Source organism: Melopsittacus undulatus, chromosome 2 (genome assembly GCF_012275295.1).
Source record: "Melopsittacus undulatus isolate bMelUnd1 chromosome 2, bMelUnd1.mat.Z, whole genome shotgun sequence".
NCBI classification, from domain to species: domain Eukaryota; kingdom Metazoa; phylum Chordata; class Aves; order Psittaciformes; family Psittaculidae; genus Melopsittacus; species Melopsittacus undulatus.
In genome coordinates this window covers 30887263-30912821 of record NC_047528.1, presented here as the reverse complement: position 1 = coordinate 30912821, position 25559 = coordinate 30887263, and the positions used below count along the sequence as shown (strand labels likewise).

The 25559-nt window shown below is 39.5% G+C and overlaps 1 protein-coding gene across 1 annotated transcript in view; it reads right to left on the bottom strand.

Moving 5' to 3' along the window:
- Positions 1 to 2019: 2019 nt before the first annotated feature.
- The window catches only part of VWA8 (von Willebrand factor A domain containing 8), a 177615-nt gene continuing 154075 nt past the window's right edge, over positions 2020 to 25559 (bottom strand). The window contains 7 exon segments of the mRNA XM_031045912.2: positions 2020 to 3901; positions 6375 to 6613; positions 7271 to 7369; positions 16623 to 16781; positions 18488 to 18613; positions 24457 to 24565; positions 25151 to 25307. Of these exon segments, the coding sequence (XP_030901772.2) occupies positions 3793 to 3901; positions 6375 to 6613; positions 7271 to 7369; positions 16623 to 16781; positions 18488 to 18613; positions 24457 to 24565; positions 25151 to 25307 (998 nt within the window). The 3' untranslated portion in view covers positions 2020 to 3792.

Below are 25559 nucleotides of genomic sequence, written 5' to 3'. Positions count from 1 at the left end.
ATGAACTGTTGTAAACAACCACACATTCTTGAGTTAGAGATCACCAGCATTCCCACCAAAAAGCACGGTGACATCAAGCAGCTACACCAAGATCTCTCTTGGAAGAAACATCCACAACAGCACGGTCCCACAGGGTGTGGGAGGGTTAGGGTATCTTAATTCAACTGATACAGGCGGGTGTTGACTTCACTGGACTATTCCAAAATGCTCAACTACTTTAGGCATCAATATCTGTCATTCACACCGAGGCACATGAGGTTGCTTATGTCTCTAAATGTTGACTGTGCTTTGCTCTGACTGAAATCACAGCTGCCTGTGCTTTCTGTATTTTTGCACCTCAGTTAAATAATGACCCTAAATGAGTGTAAACTGTCACTAATTGGCTACTGAGTCTGAACACATTTCAGATATAAACAGAACTAGCCCAAAATCTGCATTATAAGAATTAGTTAAATTCACTATTAGTTAAAATCACTATTTCTCTTGTGACTAATGCTATTAAAGCATTAACAATAGGTCAGGACCTGCTCCAACTGGCAGCTCTGTTAATTCACCAGAACAGTGTCTTTTCATAGAAAACGACGAGTGTGAGAGTGCCTTGATAAACTGTGTGGGAGAAGAGATGAAAAATACCTTAACATGCTTTCAGAGGGAATGAATGTCACACAACCCTGGTGTATGCAGTCACTGGTGCTCCTCTTAGTTAAACTAGGCCATATTACTCTTAAGCACTTTACTGACTGAAAATAAATGCATATTAAAAGGCTCTGCAAGTTCCAGGGACATGAAAGAAGAGAGCCATTTGCTGGATTCCTGAGCAGAGAAATAACACTGCCAGTCCCTGTGAGACAGGGAAAAGTGCAGCTGCTGCTTAGATTTCCCTGGGGTAGGAATGGGCATTAAACCAGCTGAAAGATAATGAGGCCTGGGGAAAATCCTTCCTTGAATTGTTACAATTTAGAGAGATGCTGTTGGGTCAAATACGCTCTGCAATGAAGCACTGTAAGAGGCAAAACCCAACCCCCCTCCTTCTGAACTGGAAAAAACTGAAATAATAATCACAGAATGGTTTGGGCTGGAAGGGACCTTAAAGCTCATCCAGTTCCAACCCCCTCCCTGCCATGGGCAGGGTCACCTTCCATGAGACCAGGTTGCTCCAAGCCCCGTCCAACCTGGCCTTGAACACTGCCAGGGATGGGGCAGCCACAGCTTCTCTAGGCAAGCTTAATTAATTTCTTCTCCTTTTCTCTCAAAATCTACCAGGAATTGCTTCCATCATCTCTCAGCTGCCCTCTTCACCAGGCCTGGTCCAGGACATGGCTGTATCCTGTGGGCCCATGAAATGTGAACTGAAACACAACAGACATCTTCTGACATGAAGGAAAAAAAACAAACACTACAGAAAAGTAACTTTAACTAGAGACCTCATAGCAGCCATCCAGTATCTGAAGGGGGCCTATAAGGATGCTGGGGAGGGGGGGACGGATTCTTCATTAGGGACTGCAGTGATAGGACAAGGGGTAAGGACAAAAAAAACTTAAACAGGGGAAGTTTAGACTGGATATAAGGATATAAGTTCTTTACTGTTAGGGTGGTGAGGCACTGGAATGGGTTGCCCAGGGAGGCTGCGAATGCTCCTTCCCTGGCAGTGTTCAAGGCCAGGTTGGACAGAGCCTCGGTTTAGTGTGAGGTGTCCCTGCCCATGGCAGGGGGGTTGGAACTAGATGATCTTAAGGTCCTTTCCAACCCTAACTATATGATTCCATGAGAAATACAATCTACTAGGATAATCAAACAAAAGGTTTAAAATCTGATTTACCTTAGAGTTTCCCTTAAATAACACTGGTTTTATGCTAACAGTATTATACTGCATGTAAAACTGACAGTTTATCCACTTGACTAATCAAGAAAATGCACAGCACATTTGTTAATTAGCTGTAATAAAATGCTTCTTTTTTGAAGAACTGTTGGCAATAAAAGTAGAACTTCAATGTAAAACCACATTTACTAACGCAGTTATTAATATGCCAATTCTTTATTGTATTTAGTATCTCATCATATGTTTACAGGACCAAGATGTTTGTATTTTGAAGTGCACTTCCCCTTATTAGCTGTGTCTTTGTGTATGTGCGTGGACATGCATTTGTCCCAGTCAGGGATAACCTTCTTAACCTTCTCCTCCCAGTTCCCTTCTCTCCAAACAGGAATTGCATCTTCAGCCTCTTTGTTTTCACATACACAGTTATCATAACAATACCAACAAGCCTTTGAAAAACGTCTTCCGTCCTCTCTTGCCATAAAGAGTTTCAAAGCTGACCAGGCTTCGAAACACACCCTAAATATGAGACATTTCTGATGCTCGGGGAAAGAGTTTTGCTGCAGGACTGATGGAGTAGAGAATGACTACTCAAAACTGGACCCTTTAAAACAGTGACGGTTGTATTTAACAACATCAAATTAATTTGCCTCCTCCACTCCACACACTGCTCATAGTGCACTTTAGCAACTGAGGTGAAGTACTGTAATTCCTCCTCAGATTTCTGTAAGTACTTGACTTTATTCTAGTCAGTTACCCTTAAATTAGTATCAGAAGAGAATCAATGATGATGCTTACACCCAGCTTAAATAAATCATACATTCAATTCATCAAGTATTCCAGTGTTCCCAATGCACCACAAGATATCTATTCTTTAGTGAGTAAAGAGGAACTATTGCCTTATGGAACAAGTCAAACACTAGCCAATTACAAAATACATCTTTATAACTATCCTGGATATTAAATATACCCCAATACAGATATCTTGCTAAAATAAAAATAGTTTTTTTTTCCTCCTCCTTTATAAAAAAGAATGTATTCTCTCATGCCTAGATCTCATCTCCAGTTCCATCTTCAAAAGACCCAAGCAAAGTAGATCATGAAGGAGCTCTAGCGAAGGATTAGTAACTTTTTTGTCTCCCAACTGAAAAGGTTCCTCCATGTACTGACACTATCCCAGAGATTCTGGGCAACAGTGCAGCAGGACAGCATCACTGGTCATGCAAAGGAGATATGGCAGTAATTCCCTCTGGCAGCTGGGTTCCAAGACCGTTTTGACCCTATCCCCTTCTTTTTCACAGGCAGAACTGAATGAATCTATTTTTGTTTTGTTTTCCTTCTTAACAGCCACTTTCTCTAGATCTAAGCACCATGCCTGATCAGATAATGAATGTTTACACGCGACAGTCAGTGTTTCCAAACCGCTCCATTGTTCCCAGTATCCAGTGGTGAAGCCCCAATCCCAGTCAGGACAAGAAAGCCACATCAGAGGAAGGAAAGGTTTCCTGCCTGACAAAGGCAGTCCTGTTTAAACCAAAGATGGAGTTAACAACCCATTCAAACAGATGCACGCAAAACACTGAAGCAGATTGCCTGGCTCTGCCTTACATAATATTATGAAATCCCAGCGACCCGTATTTAATAAAACAGGGTGCGATGATACCATACTGCTGGCAACATGGCTGGCAGAGGAATGTTCACAAACTGTCCTTTATTTATTTATCCCTCCGGAAAAACATTCGCTCTGCTGCCATCCTGCGATATACTTCTGCCCCGCTGCAGTTCTTTGAATGCACTGTTGGTTGAGAGATTGGGGGTGAAATCTTACAGCTTGGCTGTCATGCAGGTTTGGGTCGCTTTGCTGATTAGAGAACAGTGTGTATCTTATTAATAACTGTTTGTCCTCAGTGTTAGTTTCTATCTCCAGCAGGAGTGGGTTTCTTCTTTGAATTCATGCACCGTGACATCAGTGACATTTAGGCACTTGACAACATGGTAGATGTGAAGATCTGCTGCAGAATCTGGGGGATCTCTTTGGTATCCATGGCAATAAAAGACCGACCTGCTGGTAGCATCCTCTGCAGCCTAAGGAGCAGAATGAGGGACAAGACACAATTAATGCTTCAAATTATCTTCCCTACCACAAGCCAGGGTTCCTTAAGAATGGATGTTTTTCCTTTTATATACCTTCCCGATCCATGCTGTTCACAATGCAATTAAAGGCTTGGGAAAGCAGCAGTGGGAGGAAACACTGAGAGCAGCTATGTCACAGAGGTCCTTTCAGCAAGACAATCAAGAGTGTTTCTAGAGATTTCTATTCACGTCCGTTTTCTGACAGGCAAAAACTGTTTTGATCAAGGTACCAGTGACCCCATGAGGTATTACCACAACTGCTTTTCTGAGGGCTGCTAGAGATTTACCTTGGAAATCAACATATTTGCTTACTTTAATAGGTTACAATGAACCCACAGCTCATTCAGTTCAACACCCCTAGTGATTCTAAATGTGCTCTTTATATTTCCTCTTTGAGACTGCAGCAGATTAAATAGAATGATACTTTTCTGCCAAGATTAGCCCGACACACTTTTGTTCACAGCTTAAACCACCTTATAAAAGCTAAACAAGATGCACGTTGCTCCTCATGGGAGTCAGCAGGCTTGGGGTTTGATTTTTCACTGCTCCTTAAAGGAGTTTATGCTCCGCACTGCTGTCCCAGTGCTCAGTTAAATCTACTTTTAAATGTGAGTTTTTAAAAAAGCTGCAACAGGGAATTCCCTCCTCCTTCCCCCACAGCAGCTACAGGAAGGCTTTGTCTAAATTCTGCACTTCCACATAGATAGAAATGCATGTCAGTGACAGCATTGTGTGCATTTTCCGTACCCAGAGAACTAGGCAATTATAAGATCTTCTCTTACACAGCAAGACAGAGCCAACACTTATTTATTTATCTATTTATTATTCTTAGAAGTAAAAGGACTTTCTGTACTTATAATCTTTCAGAATGGGTTCTCTTTTCATGCATAACACAGCTCTGATGTACAGACCTGCTGACACAACTAACAGTGGCTGTGCAGCTCTACTGTCAACCTTTTTCTGACTAAAACTGTGTACTGGGTTCCCTTAGGGCCTTCTCTCATTCTGCTCAAGCTGAAGACTTGAACAGAAGCAGAAAAGGCACCATTGATATTTATGGCTATAACCAGCTTTTTGCTGCATGTACTGGTCCTCAGTGGATGTGGAACTAAGGTATGCTTGGTATAGAATTTCCTTCTATTTCTCTGTGCCCGAACAAAGTGAAATTATGTAGTAGCATTGAAAATAGGCATATTGGCTCGGACTCACCAAAGAATTTATGTCTCTAGCACAAAAGGAGTACCTGAATCAAATTTCTGGCAGTTTCGAATCACAGAATGGTTAAGGTTGGAAGGGATCTCTGGAGTTAATCTAGTCCAACCCTCTGCCAAGGCCCCTGCAGGAATACCACTGAACACTAGTTTCTCTTTCTTAAATCACTTTTTTTATAGGCCCATGCATATCCAAACTGCATATTTGGAAAAGGCAAAGGCACTGGATCTCTTTCATGATTAGGTAGTGATATTACACAAGGGGATAGTGCACGACCTCCACTGGAAATAGGGCTTCAGGTGCTTCTTTTGGAGATACAGAATGCTCTCAACTAGCTAGCTGTAAGGGATGTCTGCAAGGACCCATGAACCAGTCTCCTCCATGACACAAGTCAGTAGACTCAGAAAAAAAGGGAAAAGGATGAAAACTTGGACATAACCTAGTGGTGTGCACTCACAGCCCAGAAAACTAACCGTATCATGGGTTGCATCAAAAGGAGCGTGACCAGCAGGTTGAGGAAGGTGATTCTGCCTCTCTGCTCTGCTCTCATGAGACCCCACCTGCAGTACTGCATTCAGGTCTGGAGATCCCAAAACAAGAGGGATGGGGACCTGTTGGAGTGGGACTAGAGGAAGGCCACAAAAATGGTTAGAGAGCTGAAGCACCCCTCCTATGGAGATAGGCTGAGAGAGTCTTTGGCTTTTTCAGCCTGAAGAGAAATGTCTGGGGAGACCCCATTGCATTCTTTCAATATGTGAAGGAAGGACAGAAAGAGACTACTTCCCAGGGTATGTAGTCACAGGACAGGGGGCTATGGTTTTAAACTGAAAGAGGATACATTTATATTTGAAAGAGGGATGATTTAGATCAGATATCAGGCAGTTCTTCCCTGTGGGGGTGGTAAGACACTGGCGCAGGTTGCCCAGAGAAACTGTGGCTGCCCCAGCCCTGGCAGTGTTCAAAGCCATGTTGGACAGGGCTTTGAGCAACCTGGTCTAGTGGAAGCTGGCCCATGGTAGGGGGTTGGAACTAGATAGTCCTTAAGGTCCCCTCCAACCCAAACCATCCCATGATTTTATGATACTATGATCAAAACCTTAGTGCAGAACACAAGCACGGGCAACCAAATGCATAACTTCACTGCAATAAAAGCATAGTTTAGATTTATGATGAATGGAAACAAGATCATTAGGCATAAACCAAATATACTTACCTATCTGCCTGGTCTCCTAAGGATCCGATAAATATGGCAAAAGCATTGACTTGAGCATTGGTGGTCAAGACTTGAGCAAACCTTGATGGGCGAATACCATATCGCTCGAGATTTGCATCACTCAAGACAATAACAAAATACTCGTCAGCCTCTTCCTTGGTGATTTCACGAATGGCATGCTCTGTCCCTTCCAAGGTATGGTCTCCACTCATGCAGAACTGAGCATGGGCATGCATGGTCTGTGGGCACAGCATAACCAAGGGGAAATATGTAAGATGACTTTAGGAATAAACATTCATTTCAGCTGGCACAAGAAGGAGTAAATATTCAGTTATGGTATATTGAGGGAAGCTTCAGAAATGTGGACAGTGCTCCAGATAGTACAGAAGATGCAGCTTTTTGTACATAATATGTCACATTTTAAGGTGGGCAATATTTCTCAAAATGGATCAAACAACCAAAACACATGCACAGACATAATTAAGCTGGGCCTTAGGGAAGGTAAAATACTTTGATCAGCTGTGGTTTGAGTAGCTACGTTCCTATATATTTAAGGAAGAAAACAGAGATTAGTTTCCTAATACTGTGACCAACTTCTGCCTGTTTATAGTTTGCATTGGACTTCCAAACCCTAGTAGTGTTACAGTTAATATCAAATATCTGGGGGCTGACAGAAGCACCCAAGTGTAAAAATGTTGAGTTATGAGGGTGGTGAGACACTGGCACAGGTTGCCCATAGAAATTGTGGACACCCCATCCTTGGAAGTGTTAAAGACCAGGTTCTGGACTTTTGTTTTACTTTACTCTCTTTATGCGCTGCATTCTGCAATCTACAATTTTATCGCTGCAGTCACAAAAGCCTTGATTATTCAGCATCACTTATCAGTAGCATTTACCTTAAGAATCTCTAATCGTTGTTTATTGTTCTTGGGAACCTTGTCACTCCCAACCAAGGCGATATCAAAGCCATCTCCTGAATGTCCAACAATATCGTACTGCAAGAAAGAAATGTCATCAGTCATCTGCCAGTCATGAATGGCCCTTGGGTCACAACGACACGAGACAGATCAAAAGCAATTTGCTTTCAACATGAAATCCCAGATACTGTTCCCTGTTTCTGTTTATGAGCTGCATAAGGGAACTCCTTGCAATTTCTCACTGACATGAAAACATGGGAAAGAATTGCTAAATAACAAAATTAAAGAACAGTTACTTATTTCCATGGTCTGTTTTTCACATCACCCCACCAACTGCAGAGCAGTGATGCATAAGATCAAGACCTTGCCCTTTCACATTGCCCGTGTATTTTTATAAAGTAGCAATTTTCATCCTCTTGAGTCTGGCAAACAAGAAGTGCATTGTTTGAGAGTAGCTCACGCAACTGATGAATCCTCTTTGTGACCTCATTCTGCTTAGAAAAGGCAGCACTACAACCCTTCCTTTTTTTGAAAATCAGCACTCCCTATTTTTGTGCATAACAGATCAAAGTCATCGCTGAAAGTACGCAGAAAAGTGAATTCCAATAGCCTCTGTACTGGTGTGCACATCATTCTCCTGTGAAAGATGCTGTAAAAATGACACGTAGAGTTGTAACAGTTCAAATATCCTGTTGAACAAATATTGTAATATTGGGAAGGCCTTTGTTTTATGTAAGAGTTTCATCGTCATTACATGAAAACCAAGACAAGCTGAGCTATGGCAAGGTCCTGACCTGCCCTTTGTGTTGTGGGCCTGGCAGTCACCCCAGGGAGAATTCATGACCAGGACAAAAGTGGATTTAAGATCTGTCTACACCAAGTAATAGAGCACAGTGCACATATCCTGAGCTGGCAATTCCTTAACATGCACATGCCTGTATTTTCCCCGACAAGCTGGCACACATCTCTCTCTAGTTGACTGCAAGCCCTTGTGCAGTATTTTGCCTTTCTGTTATCTTTTATTCAAGTACTGCCTACAGGTCCCTGCTGAGTTCACCATCTCTAATTCCCACATAATCATCTGGTAAAAGGCAGGTCTATTACTCAAAGTCAGCTCCTGGAGACCAGGGAAATGGTATTCTTTATTGACAAAGCCCTTTTTATTTGTTTCTGTATCACTAATTTGTTTAAAACTATATCAAAAGAGAGCTACAGCAGCTGGAATAACACTTGCAAAGGTGACACCTCCGTCTGCACAACAGTGCTACATACTGTAGATCAATTTCACCCAAGGTCAAACCATTTTATGACAGACTCACTTAACCCAGACTTCCTTCCCCTAGGAAATCTTTACATAATTTAGTCCCCCATGCAATCCCATTTCTTTCTGTATTTTCCCATTCCTGTTCTCCTCAGCTCTTTCATTTCTAATACTTGCTACCCAGCTTCATGTAAAGCTTCCAGTCTGGCACCTACTTTCTCTTCAAAACCTATTTCTTATCACCAATAATGCTTCAGACTCTCTTTCCTGATGAATTTTTAGCTGGTGTTTCTGTCTTCCTCAAACCATTACCTTTCCCAGAGGAAAAACGTGGCAAATGAAAATACACAGGTTTGAGACTAATGCTGAGGTTACATTCAGGAGACTTCCTAATTAATACCAGGAATAAATAAACCCAGAATGTGAACCACACACTAAGTGAGTGTGCTTGTCTATTGTTTTAAAAACCAGAGATAATTCAAATCAGAGGACCTAAATAAAGCAGTGGTTTAACGGAGCAGAAAATACACAGCACCTAATATCCTTGTTATGTAATGTCAGAAATGTCCACAGATCTTCAGGGTAGGCTCTTAATTATGAAACCCTGCATGTCTTTTGCTGAGCAGTTTTGTTTTCAGTATCAATTTTAAGTCAGCAACCTAATTACATAAAGCAAAATGCTATCATTCTCCTGTTGACTCCTTCGTTACAAGCTCCTTCCCAGTGCTTCACAGATCTTCCCACTGGGTGTCCTGGTACCAGCCATATTGAGTTCATGGGAATAGACCAATATAATTTTGGTTCTGGGCATGCACTAGTAACAGACCATATCTCATCTCAAAAAGGCCAGTTTAAACTCAGTGTGACAGTCTGTGTAAAGGGAACTGCTGCAGCTCCTAGGTAGAACACCAGAGGTTGACCATACAGTTGGATCCCCTCCTCATTTCTGTACAAGGTGGGATTGCACAACCCAGGTTTGGGCAAAGTGTGAAATGATTTGAGCAAACTATTGCAGGCACAGAAAGGCGTTCACCTGGGAACATCATGTCCTGTCTGCTGCCTCCTTGGCTGGCTGCTTATTAATTTTCATGTGTGCCCATGCATGCGCCTGTGTATGTATACTTAACAGATGTTATCTGCTTCCTTGCTTCCTTGCTGACAGTTTATTATTGTTTCTCTGCAGACAGCCTACTACACTATTTGTGATTAAAAAAAGTACGGTGAGGCAGCAGGGGAGAAGTGGCTGCTTGTTTCATTCCAGCTGCTGCATTCTGGGTCAAGTAGGGCCTCCCAAAAAGTAGGGTGAGGTCCTGCTGTGCTGTGAAAGAGAAGTATTGCAATTCCCAGCCCTCAAGTGCTGGTCCTCACAGCCCTCTGGTCCCCCTGGAAGTCAAATCAAGGATCAGGAGTAGCCAAAACTTAATGAGGGTAAGGTTGCTTTTGGGCAGCTTAGCTCCCCAAACTGTGAGGCTGGATGAGTACTTGTGCCCCAGAGAAGGAAGAATGTAGCAGCATTGACTTGGATTGATTTAAGCCAACATAGGACTGCAGCCTGGGAGAACCTCCTTTGGAGAGAGAGAGGGATGGGAGCAGGCTAAAGCCAATCTTTAGAGGTGACAGAAGGGAGAATCTTGTCCAGGAGAATGTATGGAGTCTATGGCAATTCAGAAATGCAGAGCTTGGAACAGGAGTAAAACTGGCGTGAAGAAGCCCACTCTTCAAGGGCAAAGAAGGAGGATTTTAATCTTTCACCCAGGTGTTCTTTCAGTAAATTATTACATCCTCCTGATTTGTGAACCCTCAGTGATACGATGTTATCTTGGTGTGCCCATTTTAAAGAAAAGGTGCAGACAGCTCCCACAGCCCTGTCTAACCAGGAACCCCAACACATGCAGGCACATGCACGCTCTGTCAAAACCAGTTTCCTTCCTTTGCAGTAGGTAAAGACAAGCACAGAAAAGGGCCACTGAGAAGCAAGGATACAACGCTTTTTTTTCCTCATAAATTACCTAGGAGAATTCATATGGATGGAGTTACAAGGGAGAGAAGAGCTGTGATACAATGCTACTTGGAACTGACTCTTGTTTTGTTTTACAAAATAGATTGCAAGCATAGGCTCACAGGACAAATCCAGGAGCAAAATACATGTTTGCTATAATGCAGACTTAACTGAATTAATATATTATTGTGGTACACAGTGGCTTGTTTTCCAATAGCTTCAGGTACACTGGGACAAGAACTGCTCTATTGAGAGCTGTGATTACATTATGTGTAAATGTCTCTCAAAATAGCATCATTCTGTTGGTTTCTTTCCTTACAGGTTAAACCAATCCCTATTCCACTGTAACATTTTGCACTGAATGGATGGTTGCTGCTGCCTAAAATGGGTAAAATGGAAGTCTTTGTCTTCTGCAGCTGCCATGTCAAAAGGTTTAATTTCTGAAGGCATTTAAAAAGCTGAAAGAAGACACATGCTGAATGTAAAAGGCAGTGTGAATTAGGCAGACCTCTGCCAGAGGGCTAGATCTTTATAAATTCATCTCTTCTTTGGACAACACTGAACCTTCTTTTTTCCTGAATTTATTTCAAACTTTTTGTTTATTATTTAAAAAGAACTATTCTGCCAAGCATGTGGCACATCTCTTCCTAAATTAATGGTGCTGTCTCCATACTAAATTTTACTAACAGGGAATGCTGAAATGGGCATATAAAATCTGCAATATCCCTTTAATACAGCTATAAATCACAATTCAGGCTTTTTCTGCTAGTTATGTAACATGCTATTTATTGAGCCACTTATAATATTTTAAAGGCTGCATATAATTGCTGTTGGATAATTCAGTGGACATGCCTCCTAAATCTGCCATCATGTGTGCAAATGATGGTAATTAGGGATGATATAAAACCATATGGTTTGTGTGACAGACGTAAAACTATCTCAGATAACAGAAAGAACAAACTGTCCTCTGTGCATCTGCAAATAACTGGCACATAAAATGAGATGTAAAAGAATACATAAAACCTTTAATCCTGCAAAAGAACTTGCCTGTTATAACTTACATGTGTAAGTGATGCATCCACACATTTAAAGGGGGGAAGGGGTCTTTGTAGGTACATTTAACCTCTGTTATCAGGATAAGGCTGAGAATGTGGCTTCTATTATCTCAGTTACTCCCACTCTTTTCCTTATTAAAGCACTTGAGAGAAAGCGTAGATGAGATGACTTTGGAGGAGGGCTGTGAAACATGGTTGTTAATTTAAATGGATTTCCTTACTGTGGGATGAGCCTCCCATTTCCCCCTTGACAAGGAATGATTCACTGCCTGCACTGATGGGAAATGGAAGCAGGCAGGTTGTCCTATGCAAGCATAAAACCCTGACAAATACCTGCTGGCACTTGTCTGACTTTTTATGAAGGATAACTTCATTACTGCTTGGTAAAGTTGCATATCCAATACTTAGCTCTTCTGTATTAGAAGACAGGGAGAAAGTATTCTCTACCTTCATTAAGTGCTCTAAAGACCGGTCAATCGACATCATCAGTGATCAAAGGGGGTCCACACAAGAGGAAAGCTCAGCCTGGTAGGGTAAAACAACTAAGGAAAAGCCCATCTGATTAATTCACAACCTTATTTAGCAGAGTACTAAACCAAGCACCAGCAGAAAAGTGGTCTTAAGCAAAAGCCAAGAGTTGGTTTCTGAAGTTTGCACTGCAATTAGACAGCAGAAGGGAACTTTGCTATGTACATCCCCTTCGAATGCTTTGCTCAGCAAGCCTGATGGTTCCCCAGGTTTATCATATGATGTACACAAAACACTTCAAATCTGCATCACATGTTGTTGTGGCCCTTGCAGATGGGGCTACAACAGGAACAGATAACAGCAGGTGTATCTGAAGCCTGAAAAAGCCTATTTTTACAAAAATACAGACAAGAAGAGGAGAAGAAAGAGAAAGGCAAAAAATTATAAACTGCAGATTTCTCACTGCAGAGGACACAGTTATGTGTTCTTTTCCTTCAAACAGTTCCTCTTTTAGAAATGAGAAATGTATGCTATTTTTGCAGACATACCAAAACTTCAGCTTTTTCCTGAGAAAAATTAGCAGCATCTTGCTGAGTGTCAGTGTTTTACAGATTAGAATCAGTAATCTGTATTACAGAATTAGAATCAGGTTCTCCTACTCTCTGAAGACTTGTTAGAAACCAAGGAACTAGCACGAGCTCTGGTTATTGATCACATTAATCCAGGGGTAGCAACTGCCATATCCGATTGTACACCAAAAATACCTGAACTTTCAACCTGTATATTTCAGAAATGCCATTCATTTTTATTAAAAGAATGACTCCAAGGGTCCATCAGCACATGCACAGGAAACTTCTCATATGAGAGGACTCTGTAATGTAGGTTAAAAAGAGATACTTTAGCCTAATCATTGGATCATGTTAATAATACGGTTCAAGTATGACACGTTAATAAATGACTCTCTGCTCATTTTGGGAGATGACTTCAGTGGCCAGTGAAACGTAAGGCCACATCTCATCCTAGTTACCTCTGGTCTATTTTTGTAGATATTATGCTTTGAATGAATCAAATCCCAGTGAGATGTAGAGGAAGAAAAATACTTTTCTTCCCACAGGCAAAACCAGCTCTCAAGTTGACAGAACTCACACTGGATCTCACCAGTGTTGAATAAAGGGACTGTTACTACCTGTCGTGGTTTAAACCCTGTCAGCCATAAATCACGCAGTCAGTCTCTCATTCCCCAACCGTTCTTGCTCTCCTGCTGCTCCCGGAGGTATGGGGAGGAGAATCAAAAGAATGTAACTCCCATGGGTTGTGATAAGAACAGTCCAGTAACCAAGGTATAACACAAATCACTGCTGCTACCACCAATAATAATAATGATAAAGGAAATAACAAGGGAAGAGAATACAACACCTCACCACCCACCGACCGATAACTCGCCCCACCCTTCCAGACCCAGCACTGACCAATACCTAGTCCAACCCCGCAGTGAACTTGCCCTTCCAGGTAACTCTCAGGTACACCCTGGGCATGATGTGCTGTGGCATGGAATATTTCTTTGGCTAGTTTGAGTCAGGTGTCCTGTCTCTGCTTCCTCCTGGCTTTCCCTCCTCCCTGGCAGAGCATGAGGCTCAGAAAGTCCTTGGCAAGACCAAACATTTGAGCAGTAACTAAAACCACAGGTGCTATCAGCACTGTTCCCAGGCTGAAAGTCAAAAACACAGCACTGCACCAGCTACCAAGAAGGAGAAAAAATGACTGCTACTGCTGGACCCAGGACACTACCTCCCCAGAGTTCTCTATCCAGTGGAAGGAGCCCTTAAATGGAGGAGAATTATCCTGCCCAATTGATGATGGACTGATGTAGAAGCTCATGACAGCTTTTTTCCTTGGTCTGTTACTAAGATTTCCAGCATCTGCCTCACTACTGTTATTTTAAGTATGAAATTGACCTTATAGATTGTAAGGATAACATTACTATTCATGTCTTACTATCACCAAAGTGCAGCAATGTTCACATCTAATAATTGCATGTGGTTTTGGCCTGTTTTCATAAATGGTAAGTGGTTGTTAGAGAGGCACATCTACTGTTACAGCTAACTGCAGTTTGAGCTATTTGCCTGACCAAATACAGGCTTTCATCTACGTGCAGGGCAAAATACTGGCCAATAGCAACTATTGCCAAACAAAGTATAACAATCTATAACAGACACAGAGGGATTTGAAAGGTAATGAAACATAGATTTTTAAAATCCCAGAACTGAAGACAGTTCTTAATGATCTAACTAATTCTGCACAGTCTGCCTGCTTACTTCTAAATGTTATTCCTTTACCATGTACCTGAAGGCCATGTCTGGGTTCTCAGCTATAGAGCTACACTGGAAATAAGCACAGCTGGTTGTCTACCACTGCACTGCATCTTTTTTCAGTGTCATCCTTCTAAGCCACTGTGCTCTGTTGTTTAAATGTAAAATAATTCATTGTTCATAATGAGCAGAGCAGCTGTAGCAGAACCAAATGAACGACTGTGCCCTGGCCACTGCTTCCATTTCACTCAAGATTTTATCCAGTCCTTGATTTTCATCTCCTCCAAACTGAGCAGTTCTTGCATCCTTAGCCACTTTTTGTATGGGGACACTTTCATAACCTTTGTAATCTTTGTCATGCTCTCTTCTCTTTCAGCTCTACAAGAACTTTTGTGAGATGGGGGACCAAAGTTGCACATATTACTCCTGATGTGAATGCACTATGGATGTTCACAGGAACATTCTGATGCTTTCTGCTTTATTCTCTGTTATTTTGCTAGTAGTTTCTAACATTCAGTTAGCTTTTTGACAGCTGGTGGGCACTGAGTGTTCAAAGAACCATACAAAATAATTACATTTCTTTGTTGAGCACTAATATACAGCTGAGAGCGAGCATTAACAGACAGCTGAGATATCTTCACTGTGTATTTAAAATCAGAATTGTTTTCTTCCGTCTGCAGCACTTCACATTTAATAGCACTGAATATCATCTGCCATTTTATTTCCCAGTCACCATGTATAGCCAGGCCCTTCTCCAACTTATACAGCTGGACTTCCCCTTTTGTTTTCCCAAATAACTCCATACAACTAGCAACTTTCATCACCTCATTATCCATCCCCTTTTACATATTACCCTGAATATACAGAACAACACAACAACATGGGCTCTGGCACAAGTGCCAACACAGGTTCAACAGTGACCTTCCTTCACTTCTTCACTCCAAAAATGATGATTAAGTCTGTTTTCTATACTTTCAGCAGCAGTTTATCTGAAGGCTTTCCCTTTTATCTCCTGAGTAGTATAATTTGCTCACAAGCGTGGGGTGGGGGACCTTGTAAAAAGCTTTTGACTAGGAAGAGTCTATCATGTAACCTTGATTGTTGTACATAGAGACTCTTCAGAATGCATTACTTCCCTTTACAAAAGCCATGTTTGCTATACCCCAATATATGATATTTATTCTTGTGTCCACTACTTCCATTTTGTCCTTTGTGGATGAGCCTGCATTTTGCCACAGTAATATGCTGCTTGGATACGACTGCTTTACCAGGCTACAAAAATAGCATTGAACAATCATGCTTCCCCCATAATTAATTTGTCATTCAGTTTTAAAACATGATTTGTCATTAAGTTTTCTATTACCAGTAAGCAGGAGATACATGAGCAGCTGAACCAATAAAGTCCTTCTATGGAAGAACAGAAACTGCAGGATTATGCTGTTGGAGGAAGATCATGAAGCAGACCTGACTGAATTGATCTGGACTAAATTTTCTATTAACTTTGTTTAGTAGGTTTTACATTTTGTTCAGATATATTTTAAGTCTTATGTTTGAGATGCTTTTCGGAAAAGGCATCAGACATCTTTATTCTTCCATTAAACACTGAGTCTGAAAAGAATTAACTTGAGACTGGCCATTCCTGTCTTTTTTAAGCTTCAAGAAAAATACTCTAGACCCAAGCCTAAATGGCTTACTGAGACAAAAATGGGTATAACATTTATTTACATTTTCTTTGGAGGTTACCATTAAATAACCTCTGTAACCTAATATCTTTCAGTACAAGAAATCAGTTTCTTGCTTTCAGGTAACTGGAAGAGAACACAAGTCAGAGACAAAGACACAACTCTTTTCCCTGGACAATGTGCTACTGTCTGTACTCTGGGCAGAGGGAAAGGCAGGGCATCTATGCACTTGCTGAAGCTCATATTTACTTGTGTTTTGTAGGCTTAAAGTTTCTGCTTAAAGAAACAAATAAACTGACAAATACAGAAAAAAGCAGCAAACTTTACTAAATCAGAATCTTAAATATCTTAGATTGAATCCTCCCCTGGTGAAGTGTGCAATGTTTCTCATCCATTCACTAGTATTATTTTTCAGGTTGCTAGAAATAGATTAATGTCCTTATTTCCTTGTGGGAATGAATAATGCTCTTTGGCTAGACTGACTGCTGAAACACTTTTTCCACTGCTCCACACAGCCTGTGCAATGACCACAGAGCTCCTAGCCCAGCTGTAATTACCTTGAATTTGTGCTCATAATTCTCAAAAGCTTCCATGACCATGCAGACAGCCTCCATGGAGCGTTCCAGGCGTCTGTCCACCCCGTTAAAGCGGTACATGCTACCGGAAACATCCACCACCAGGCGCAAGCGTTTGGGTTTCTGCTGGGGGCTCCCAGGCTGACAGGGAAACACAGCAGAAAAAGAGCACCAGCATAAATGGGAAAGCTGAACATTAGCAGTGATAAAACCTCTCATAAAGAGAATTCAATGCACTTTGCGAAGTAAAGTAGGAAACTTTTATCCAGCAAACACTATTTTAACAAAAAAGATAATTTTTTTTTTCCTGTTTCAAACAATTTACTTGACAGACACCTCAATTCATTCTTTCCCCTCACCCTCAATGACTGGAAACAAAGTACTTCGAAAAATTCCATGCATACTTGTCAGAAAATACTTTTTCTGTCTCAGTTTTGATTCTTAACATTTCATTTCAGTAGAGAGACTCTCAAATACACTCTTTCTGCCAAGGCTCATAATTGAAATGCTTCTCCTTGGCTTACGGTACTAACAGCGACCTGGATAAGACTGCAAAACTTGTCTGCTGAGGTTAGTAACATTCCAAAAATGCTTGAAATCTTGTTCTGATTAACTATCAGCTTCTTCATTCTAATGCTGAAACCATTATTTTTTCCTCAATACAATCCCCATCTGTTTTAACAATTTTTGGCACAGTATGTTCAAGAGAGGTGTTTTATTTAGTGTGCAATGAGATGAGTCTTGATTCAACTATAATGCTGTTGAAGAGGATCTGGAAAAAAACCTCAGTCATATTAAAACCAAATAATTAAATGTTTCTTTTACCTGTAAAGGGTTACAAGCATTTGTATTTTAATTATTCTCTTAATAGACTGTGGAATTCCTGACCTCCCAAAAACAAAGGGACACACAGGGCCCATATATATATATATGTTTTTTTAATTAAAAATTAAAGGTGACCTTTATTTCCCCAATTGAGATATTTTTATGAAGCCTTAAAGTGATACATTGAGTAAATACACTGTGAAAAAATGAGAAATGAAGATCTAATCACTTTTATTGATCTTTCACACAGACAGTGCCAAGTTCCATAAACTGTTCAAAGCAACAGACATCAGGACCAAGTAGCATAAAAACTAATATATGCATCAGATGTGTGTCACTGACACACACAAAGACGTCATACTCAGCTACTTAAAAAAAAATCTTAGTGTAGTTAAAAAACTGCAATCTGTCATTAAATACTACTGCTAAATATTGCAGACTAGCCCTACTAGTTCTGGCCAGGTTTTGTTGGTCTGATTCAAGTGGTTTCCCTGTTGCTGACTCACACAGGCCTAACCATAATGTCTTCTAAGGAATGGCTGAATTGAGCCATAGGATGAAAACTTCATCATATTTTCATGGCTTTTCCTCACACTTTTTTCCCATTACAATTTTTATTCGTGTAAGTTGAAATATTTGTGGAAGTTGAAATTCTTTGCCTATCACGGAATATGGGAAAGACACTTGTAAAACACTATTTAAACTTTCAGGATATCAGAGTATTTATTGAAAAAAAAAAGAAGTTGGAAAATATTTTCCTTTTCCTGATAGAACCAGACAAAATGTTTTCTGTTAATTGCCATCAGCTCATTTAAATATAAAATATGAAAATAAAACTTGTTGCAATGGATTAAAACAAAACACTGCCTAGATCAGCATCCAAAGCCAGAGCTGATTCTTACAAGTTTCTCATCCCTATATACTTACCCAAACTCCAGACACAGATATTGTACAGCCGCTATTAAATCACTAAACCATTTAAGCTCTTCCTCACCTTTCCCTGCTACTTGTTGAATACTTACTTGTGGTTCAAGTTCTCCCCGTCGTTTATATATGGCTTTTTCTCCTGTCAGTCCATCGATGATTTTGGCATCATCTAGCTCTCCAACAGCTTGGTGTCTCAGCCAATGTCTTTCCTTACCCTTGGCCTACAACAGAAAAGAAACTTTAATTCACTCAGTGACATGAGTGTATGTTAGACAATTTAAGACCTACTGGACATGACATATACATGAATTTCCTTTGTAATGTTGTGATAATTTTGGCCTAAGCCAAAGAAATCCAAGCACATTTATATAGCTGTCCTGTTCTTCTCTGAAAGAAAAATTAACACTCACAAAGAACTTGTTTCATATGTGGAAGTTTAACTGTGGACTGCAGAAATGTTAACCTTTTTTTCTTGCAGATATGCTGGAAATGCACGTAACAAGCCTGTGCAGCAATACATACAACCAGAGAGACATGCATAACTGACCACTTGTTATGTGTCTCCACCCAAGCAGTGCAAGAATAAAACAGCAGGTAAATTAAAGGCAAAATCAAGTACTGCTCACCTTAGGTAATGGTAAGTGGTTTCTTTTAAAACAATATTAACAATAAATGATTTTTCTGTTTTAAAATAAAAACCTTGGCAATTGTGGTACTTAAGAGACAGTCCACTAAATGCTTCTGTTTTATTTAAATGGGCATTGGTTATCTACAGCCTGACTTGATAAACATGCATTACAATCCAGGAATGCATGGAACTGCTGTCCATAGAAGCAAGCACTTAAGACTGAAGACTCAAGTGTTTTAATATTATAAGCAATGTATTTCAGAATGTTTCCAAAGGATAGCTTCATCATGGTTCATAATACGTAACATCCATCTAAAGACAACAAAGTCTGCATATATGGGTTTCATGGTTTACTTAATTTCTGCTTAAATCTTCAGATTAAAGATGCTTAATTTAGTAGTAAGCCCAGCAAGGAAAGATTTTAAATCTATATATGTATATGCTTTTGCACTTTCAGCAAATTACTGCTCAGCAGCTGGAGGGAAATCAAATATCCAGCAGGACACAAACTGCCTTAAACACTGGTTCTCAGGAATCAAAATCAGTTGCTTTCCAATGAGAAGGATGTGTTACATTACAAAACCTTAGTAAACTGCAGGCCTGGGATTTGACAGGATGAATCTTTATAATTTTGTACAGTCTGAGCACTCAGATGATGGCTTCTTAAGAGTCAGAGAATCTATGATTTCACTTTGGTCAAAATTAATGAGGTTTTCCTTTTGGTATGTATAGAAGGAGTTCTGCCTATTGCCTTACAGTGACTCAATTTTTCCTATGAAAATAAGTGGGCAGAAAGAATATAAAGCCACAAGAAAACGATTTTTTCATTAATTTTACAGTATAGAATTTACATTACTGTGACAAGCATTTTTTTTAGCTAGGTAGTGTCAAAAGCTTTACAGATGGGATGCAAAACCAATGCTAATACATAAAAACCTCAGCTTTTTTTTGTATATCACAGAAAGTAAAAGAGGACAAGATTACTTTCTAACAACAGTTAGTTGTGCTCTCTGATAGAATTTCATGGTGCTAGTCAACCTCGCTTTAACCCACTTTGGCAGTGGGGCATCCATGAGTTTTTTTCATCACCAGCTAATAGTTACCAGTATCGTTAAATATTCTTGGCAAGAAATTTGAAGTTCCTTCTTCCTTTGTTGCTCAAAGAGTTGTATAACATCCCAAAGAGATAACGTGCAAATTCTGGGTGACCTCTACATGCTCCACCAAAATCACAGAATCACAGAATAGTTTGGGTTGGAAAGGACCTTAAAGATCATCTACTTCCAAGCCCCCTACCACGGGCAGGTACACTTTTCACTAGATCAGGTTTCTCAAGCCCTGTCCAACCTGGCCTTGAACACTGCCAGGGAGAGAGCAGCCACAACTTCCTTGGGCAGCCTGTTCCAGTGTTGCACCACTCACAGTAAAGAATTTCTTTCTAATACCTAAATCTCCTCTATTTAAGCTTGAACCCATTGCTCCTTATTCTATCACAACAGTCCCTGTGAAACACCCATGGCAAATTTCAACAACATTCCAACTACCCATTAAAAAAAATGCTCCTGGAGACAATACATTACTGAGTGAGCACAGCCTGTCTAAAATGAATCATGCACTTTCTAGTCAGTGGCCACTGTAAGGACTGGAACAGAGCTAGATCCTTTACGCTTCCTTAGAGCTGCTGTTTTGCCAAATTTTTGTTATTTGCTTTTTTTCAGTAGGCGGGAGGGAGGAACAACAGAAGATTCTAAAGTTGTGGCTTCATTAAGCAAATTCTTAACTACTTTCACTGCTGTTTTCATCAAGTTTTTCATTTAGTTTTGTGATGATTTGCTGTTCAAGAAACAGCAGTGTGAGACTACGGACATAATTAAAAACATTCCAATACCTTTTGAAGGTTGTGCAACAAAAGCCAGTATTTGAGCTGAAACTTTATTGGAGGAACACAGAGTAGATATTCTCTCCTAAACCAGGAAAGAATGCTGACAAAATCTGACCTAATCTCTTTCCAAAATAATGCTAAAATTATTTAGACTACTTACTTAGCATCTGCCTCGTCCGTGCAGAATTCCCAGGAATTTATTTCCTTTTATAAAAGCTAAAAAGATTCCCTTAAGCACGTGTTATACAGTGCACATATGTATCACAGAGAAGCTTCAAAGCATTTTCGATATGCAATTTTCATAAGCTTAAAAGCAACAGAAGTTTAAAAGCACTTACAATTTTAAGAGAAAAACAGAAGTATTACATATACACACTGTGCTTTGATATTTTGCTAGTAAGAGCGTACAACCCATTACTATTGCAATATACTGGGACCATATTAACGAAAAAAGTGTAAGTATTCATTGTGCTGCTTTTGAAATTAGAAAAATGTGCTAGATATCATATCTTATCAGCATGGCAATGGCTGATTGCAATACATCACTGCAGTAAATCTTTTAAGTGAAAGGTACAAAGACATATTTACAACCCCCCCTTCCAAAATGTGATGTCTACAAATATCACAGAAAAAGTTGTGTATGTGAAGTGATCACATCTAAATATGCCACTTGTAATGATATAGGACGGTATGAAATACTGCCAGTTGTGGTCTGCATTTGATTCTGGGAAAACATTCTGCATATTCTCCCTTAGCTGCTGAAATGACAAAACTACTACTGACAGGGCACAGGAGTTTTTGCATCATCAGCTCTCTGAGCCCTGTTTATTATAAGACTGCCACCACTTTATTCTTGCTGCTATGACCAGACAGCTTCCACATGGTTTAAATCAGACAGAGTCCCAGGAGGACTGACACAGGCTGAAGTCTGCCCAGTTTAAATGCAGGTACCTAAATGATGCTCAGAAGCTACAGGGACAGTTGCCCTGGGTTCCCTCTGTAATAATAAAGAGAAATGCATTCTAGAAGGCAGAGACGTATAAAATCTAAGATAAAATCTAGGAATCTAAGTCACTCCTTTCTGAGTGACTGACTGACCATAATCTTTTAAATCTGGAGTTCTGACAGACAAGCTTTATTCTGGGTTTGGCCAGCACTAGGAGAGAGAAGAAAGCTCATCATTAACCACATTTCCTAGACTTCTGGCTTTGCTACTGAAGATAAATAACAACTTGCAATGTTTTGTTAATGTTGTTCACAGAGCTAACAGAGATCAGTGAGTTATGCGAAGCAAAATTAACAATGAAATTATATTCTCAGACTGTATTTACGTATTATGTTCAAGGATCAGCCTATTCCTGTTGGTACTGATTTTTGCAGGCCATTCACAACTAGACCTGAATTCCCAGCCTCTTGATTCTTGAGATGTAAAATTTTATCGAAGGAAAACCACCACACACCTAACAATAAAATGCATCTGTTGAAAAGAAAATCCACATTAAATACCCATGGACAACATATTTCCATTATGTGAACACAGTGAGTTTGAAACAAAGCAAATTCAAGTGTTTTTAAAAAGTTGAAATATTCTCTAAGGAGAAGGTAATACGGGTTTTTTGCAAAGTTACAAACACACAGACATTTGAGCTGCAAAGTCTACTACAGCTGTGTTGCTGACTTCTTATTTGAGAAATGAGGAATGTCTGATTGACAGCAGAAAGAAAACAGTTTTAGCTGAGAACCAATGGTGTACATAGAACTATCCAGAATAAAAGGGACACAAAGGCATAGTCCTTCATCAGGGTTGAATGACTAACCATGCTGAAGAATTCAAATAAATTTGGTTTCCACTCAAAAAGATCACATGAAACATGCTTGAACTCAGCTTCCCAATTAATAGAAAACATTTTGCAACTATGTAACTCCTATTATAATTTGTTTTCATTTTCCTAGTGCAGCTTCTAATAAAAAACCTCCCCAAATCTGTATAAAAAATGATGACGCTAAAAATTAGCTTTCAAGATTGTTGTTATTCTATGATCTAGCTTTTCCAAATTCAGTGTGTTTGTTTCTTCATCATAAAGTACATATACTAGCTCTGTGATTAGCTGTTACAGATTTTGAAAGCAAGTTAGCAAAGTCTCATAAAATACTGAGGCTTATAAGACTTTGCTTTGATATTAAAATGATCTTTTTAAGAAAGCAACGGGTTATGTCTCGCTATATTAAAGTATGTTATATTTTGATTATAAATTATGTGATCTCTGAATGTAAGAATTTTGGCTCCAAGGAATAGTTAAGGCAGCTAAACAAAAGACTTTAAACTGAAGATTCACTTATTCAGTTCACACCTAGACTGTGCTTCCAACAGCATGACTACTAGAAATATGGTAAAAAAAATCACTTAGATATAAATGATGTAAGAAATCCTGAGATTCATATCTAAATTCATAAGCCAAAAGCCTATGTCCTGAACTGAAACACATATAAGGTGCACACATTACCTAATCATGACCATCTCAAATGTTCATTACATGAGGAGCTCTCTAAATTGACACAATCATAATAAAATTGGCTCACTGGGTAATGGTTCTATATGTATATATGTGATTATAGTAGTGTTGTTGAAGTTACAAAAGCTTAAAGATATAAGTAAGGCAAAGATAAATGTTACCTTTCTTATTTGCAATACCAAGGGATTGGATGTTTTGTACCTAGGAGGAGTCTGTCAAGCACAGAACATAATTTCTTTTGATATTTCAGGTTTATTGCAAAAGTAAGGAGACAGATTAGACACAGCTAATAAACTCAGGTGTATGTATACCAGTGGTTGGTAGCCTTCAACAGAAATATTTTTAATGAGAGGTATCTTATAAGGAGTAAAATTATTTTTCCTTTAATTTCAAGTGAAAATTTGAATATTCCTCCTAGAAATAACACACTTTTAAATTTTATTTACCCCCTATATGATCACTAGTATTAATAAAACCTGGAACAACCACAAAGATTACTAGAAGAAAGGCAAATTGGTGAATTTGGAGATTCCACTTAGGAGATTTGGGCTATACCTCTTTTTATTAGCACGTGTTAAAAACAAACCTGAGAAAAAAATCATGTTTTCAGCTGCAGATGCAGCTTAAAGTCTCAACTGAAGTGGGCATTTCTTTTAACATCTATAATGTTTGCACTTCTCAGCTAAAAAAAGTCTTTTTGACAGGAGGTAAAGACCAAAGGCTGAGCTCTGCACACCATCACATATTCTTTCAATAACATACATTGTTTTCTTTCACATAATTTTGCTCCTGAGTCAGTAATCTTTGTGAACTGTGGTATAGGAATACTGTGACTTCTAGAGATGAACACTGTGATCCACTTAAAAGCTGCCTGTGAAATAGTAATACAAGAGTGGTTTTCCTGTCCATGGTTATAACCCAAATCTTCTTTTAGTCCTCAAAGGTATAATCATCAGATGGCAACAGGATATTCGCAGGATAGCATTTGGGGCCTAATGTAACGTGCTCACCATGTTCCTTTATCAGTGAATCTAAGATTACCTGCAGATTGTCCAGGATGATACGGAGTGACTGAACTTGACGTCGGACTGCTCCAGAGAACCTTTCATACGTTGATGCATCATATTCACTCATCTGAATCTCTTTCAATCTGAAGGAAAGAACAGGAAGCTTAGAACAGTTTAGGAAACCAGCATATCATCCACTTACATACGTAAACAACAGGTTTATTTATCTGGTAACAGGGAAATTCTTCCCAATGTAGGGACTATCTGTGGTATGTGTAAAAGTGTCTGCTGAGGTATAATAGTTAAAATCATCTCACCATTTGCCTACAGGTCTTTCAAACAGAAGCAATTTGCTCATAATGGTCCATCTTGAAAGATATTTGCTAGGTGATAAATTCCTTACAACACATAATTTGGATTCATCATAATTCCAAGAAATTTCCATATGACAGATAGATATATTTTTTCAGAAGATAAATATTCTTGTCAGTCTCCTTATCCACCTAGCTACGTTTTATTCTACCAAATCACAGTAATTTTAAGTGTGGCTTAATTCAATAAAATATTCTATGCGTCTTGTCCAGAACAGTTTTAACTGGTAAGCTCTGTTAAATGATAACAAACAGGAAAAGGTACTTAATAAATGCAGTTAAGAAAGAAAATTATTTTTAACCATCTTTTTCAAATTCTCTGGGAAATGGAAGGGGAAATAAAGGCTTCTACATTACCTCTGTTTAAAGGCCTTTTCACCCATCTCTCTAGCAGCTCTCTTAACCTCCTCCGGAACTGCATCCTTTTCAGCTTGGGATATTTGGTAAACCCTGTGGCCAGCATCCAGTCGATATGGCCCACCTTTGCCACCTAACCCAGCAGTGTCTCTCCCACCTAACATAGTTGATATAAAAAATAGTTAAGACTATGCATTTGATAATAAGTAAGAACACATTTTCTTCAATGTTTCCATTGTTATATCTACAGAAACTCCAAAAATGTTGCCAACAATAACCAGTAGAAATATTTATTGCCAAAGTTTTTCAAAACCAAACCAGCTACCATGGTAAAGAAGAACTCCAATGGAACATTTGTGTTTACTGTCCCCTGAGACCAGACTCGCAATGGTTTTCACCTGTATGAGGG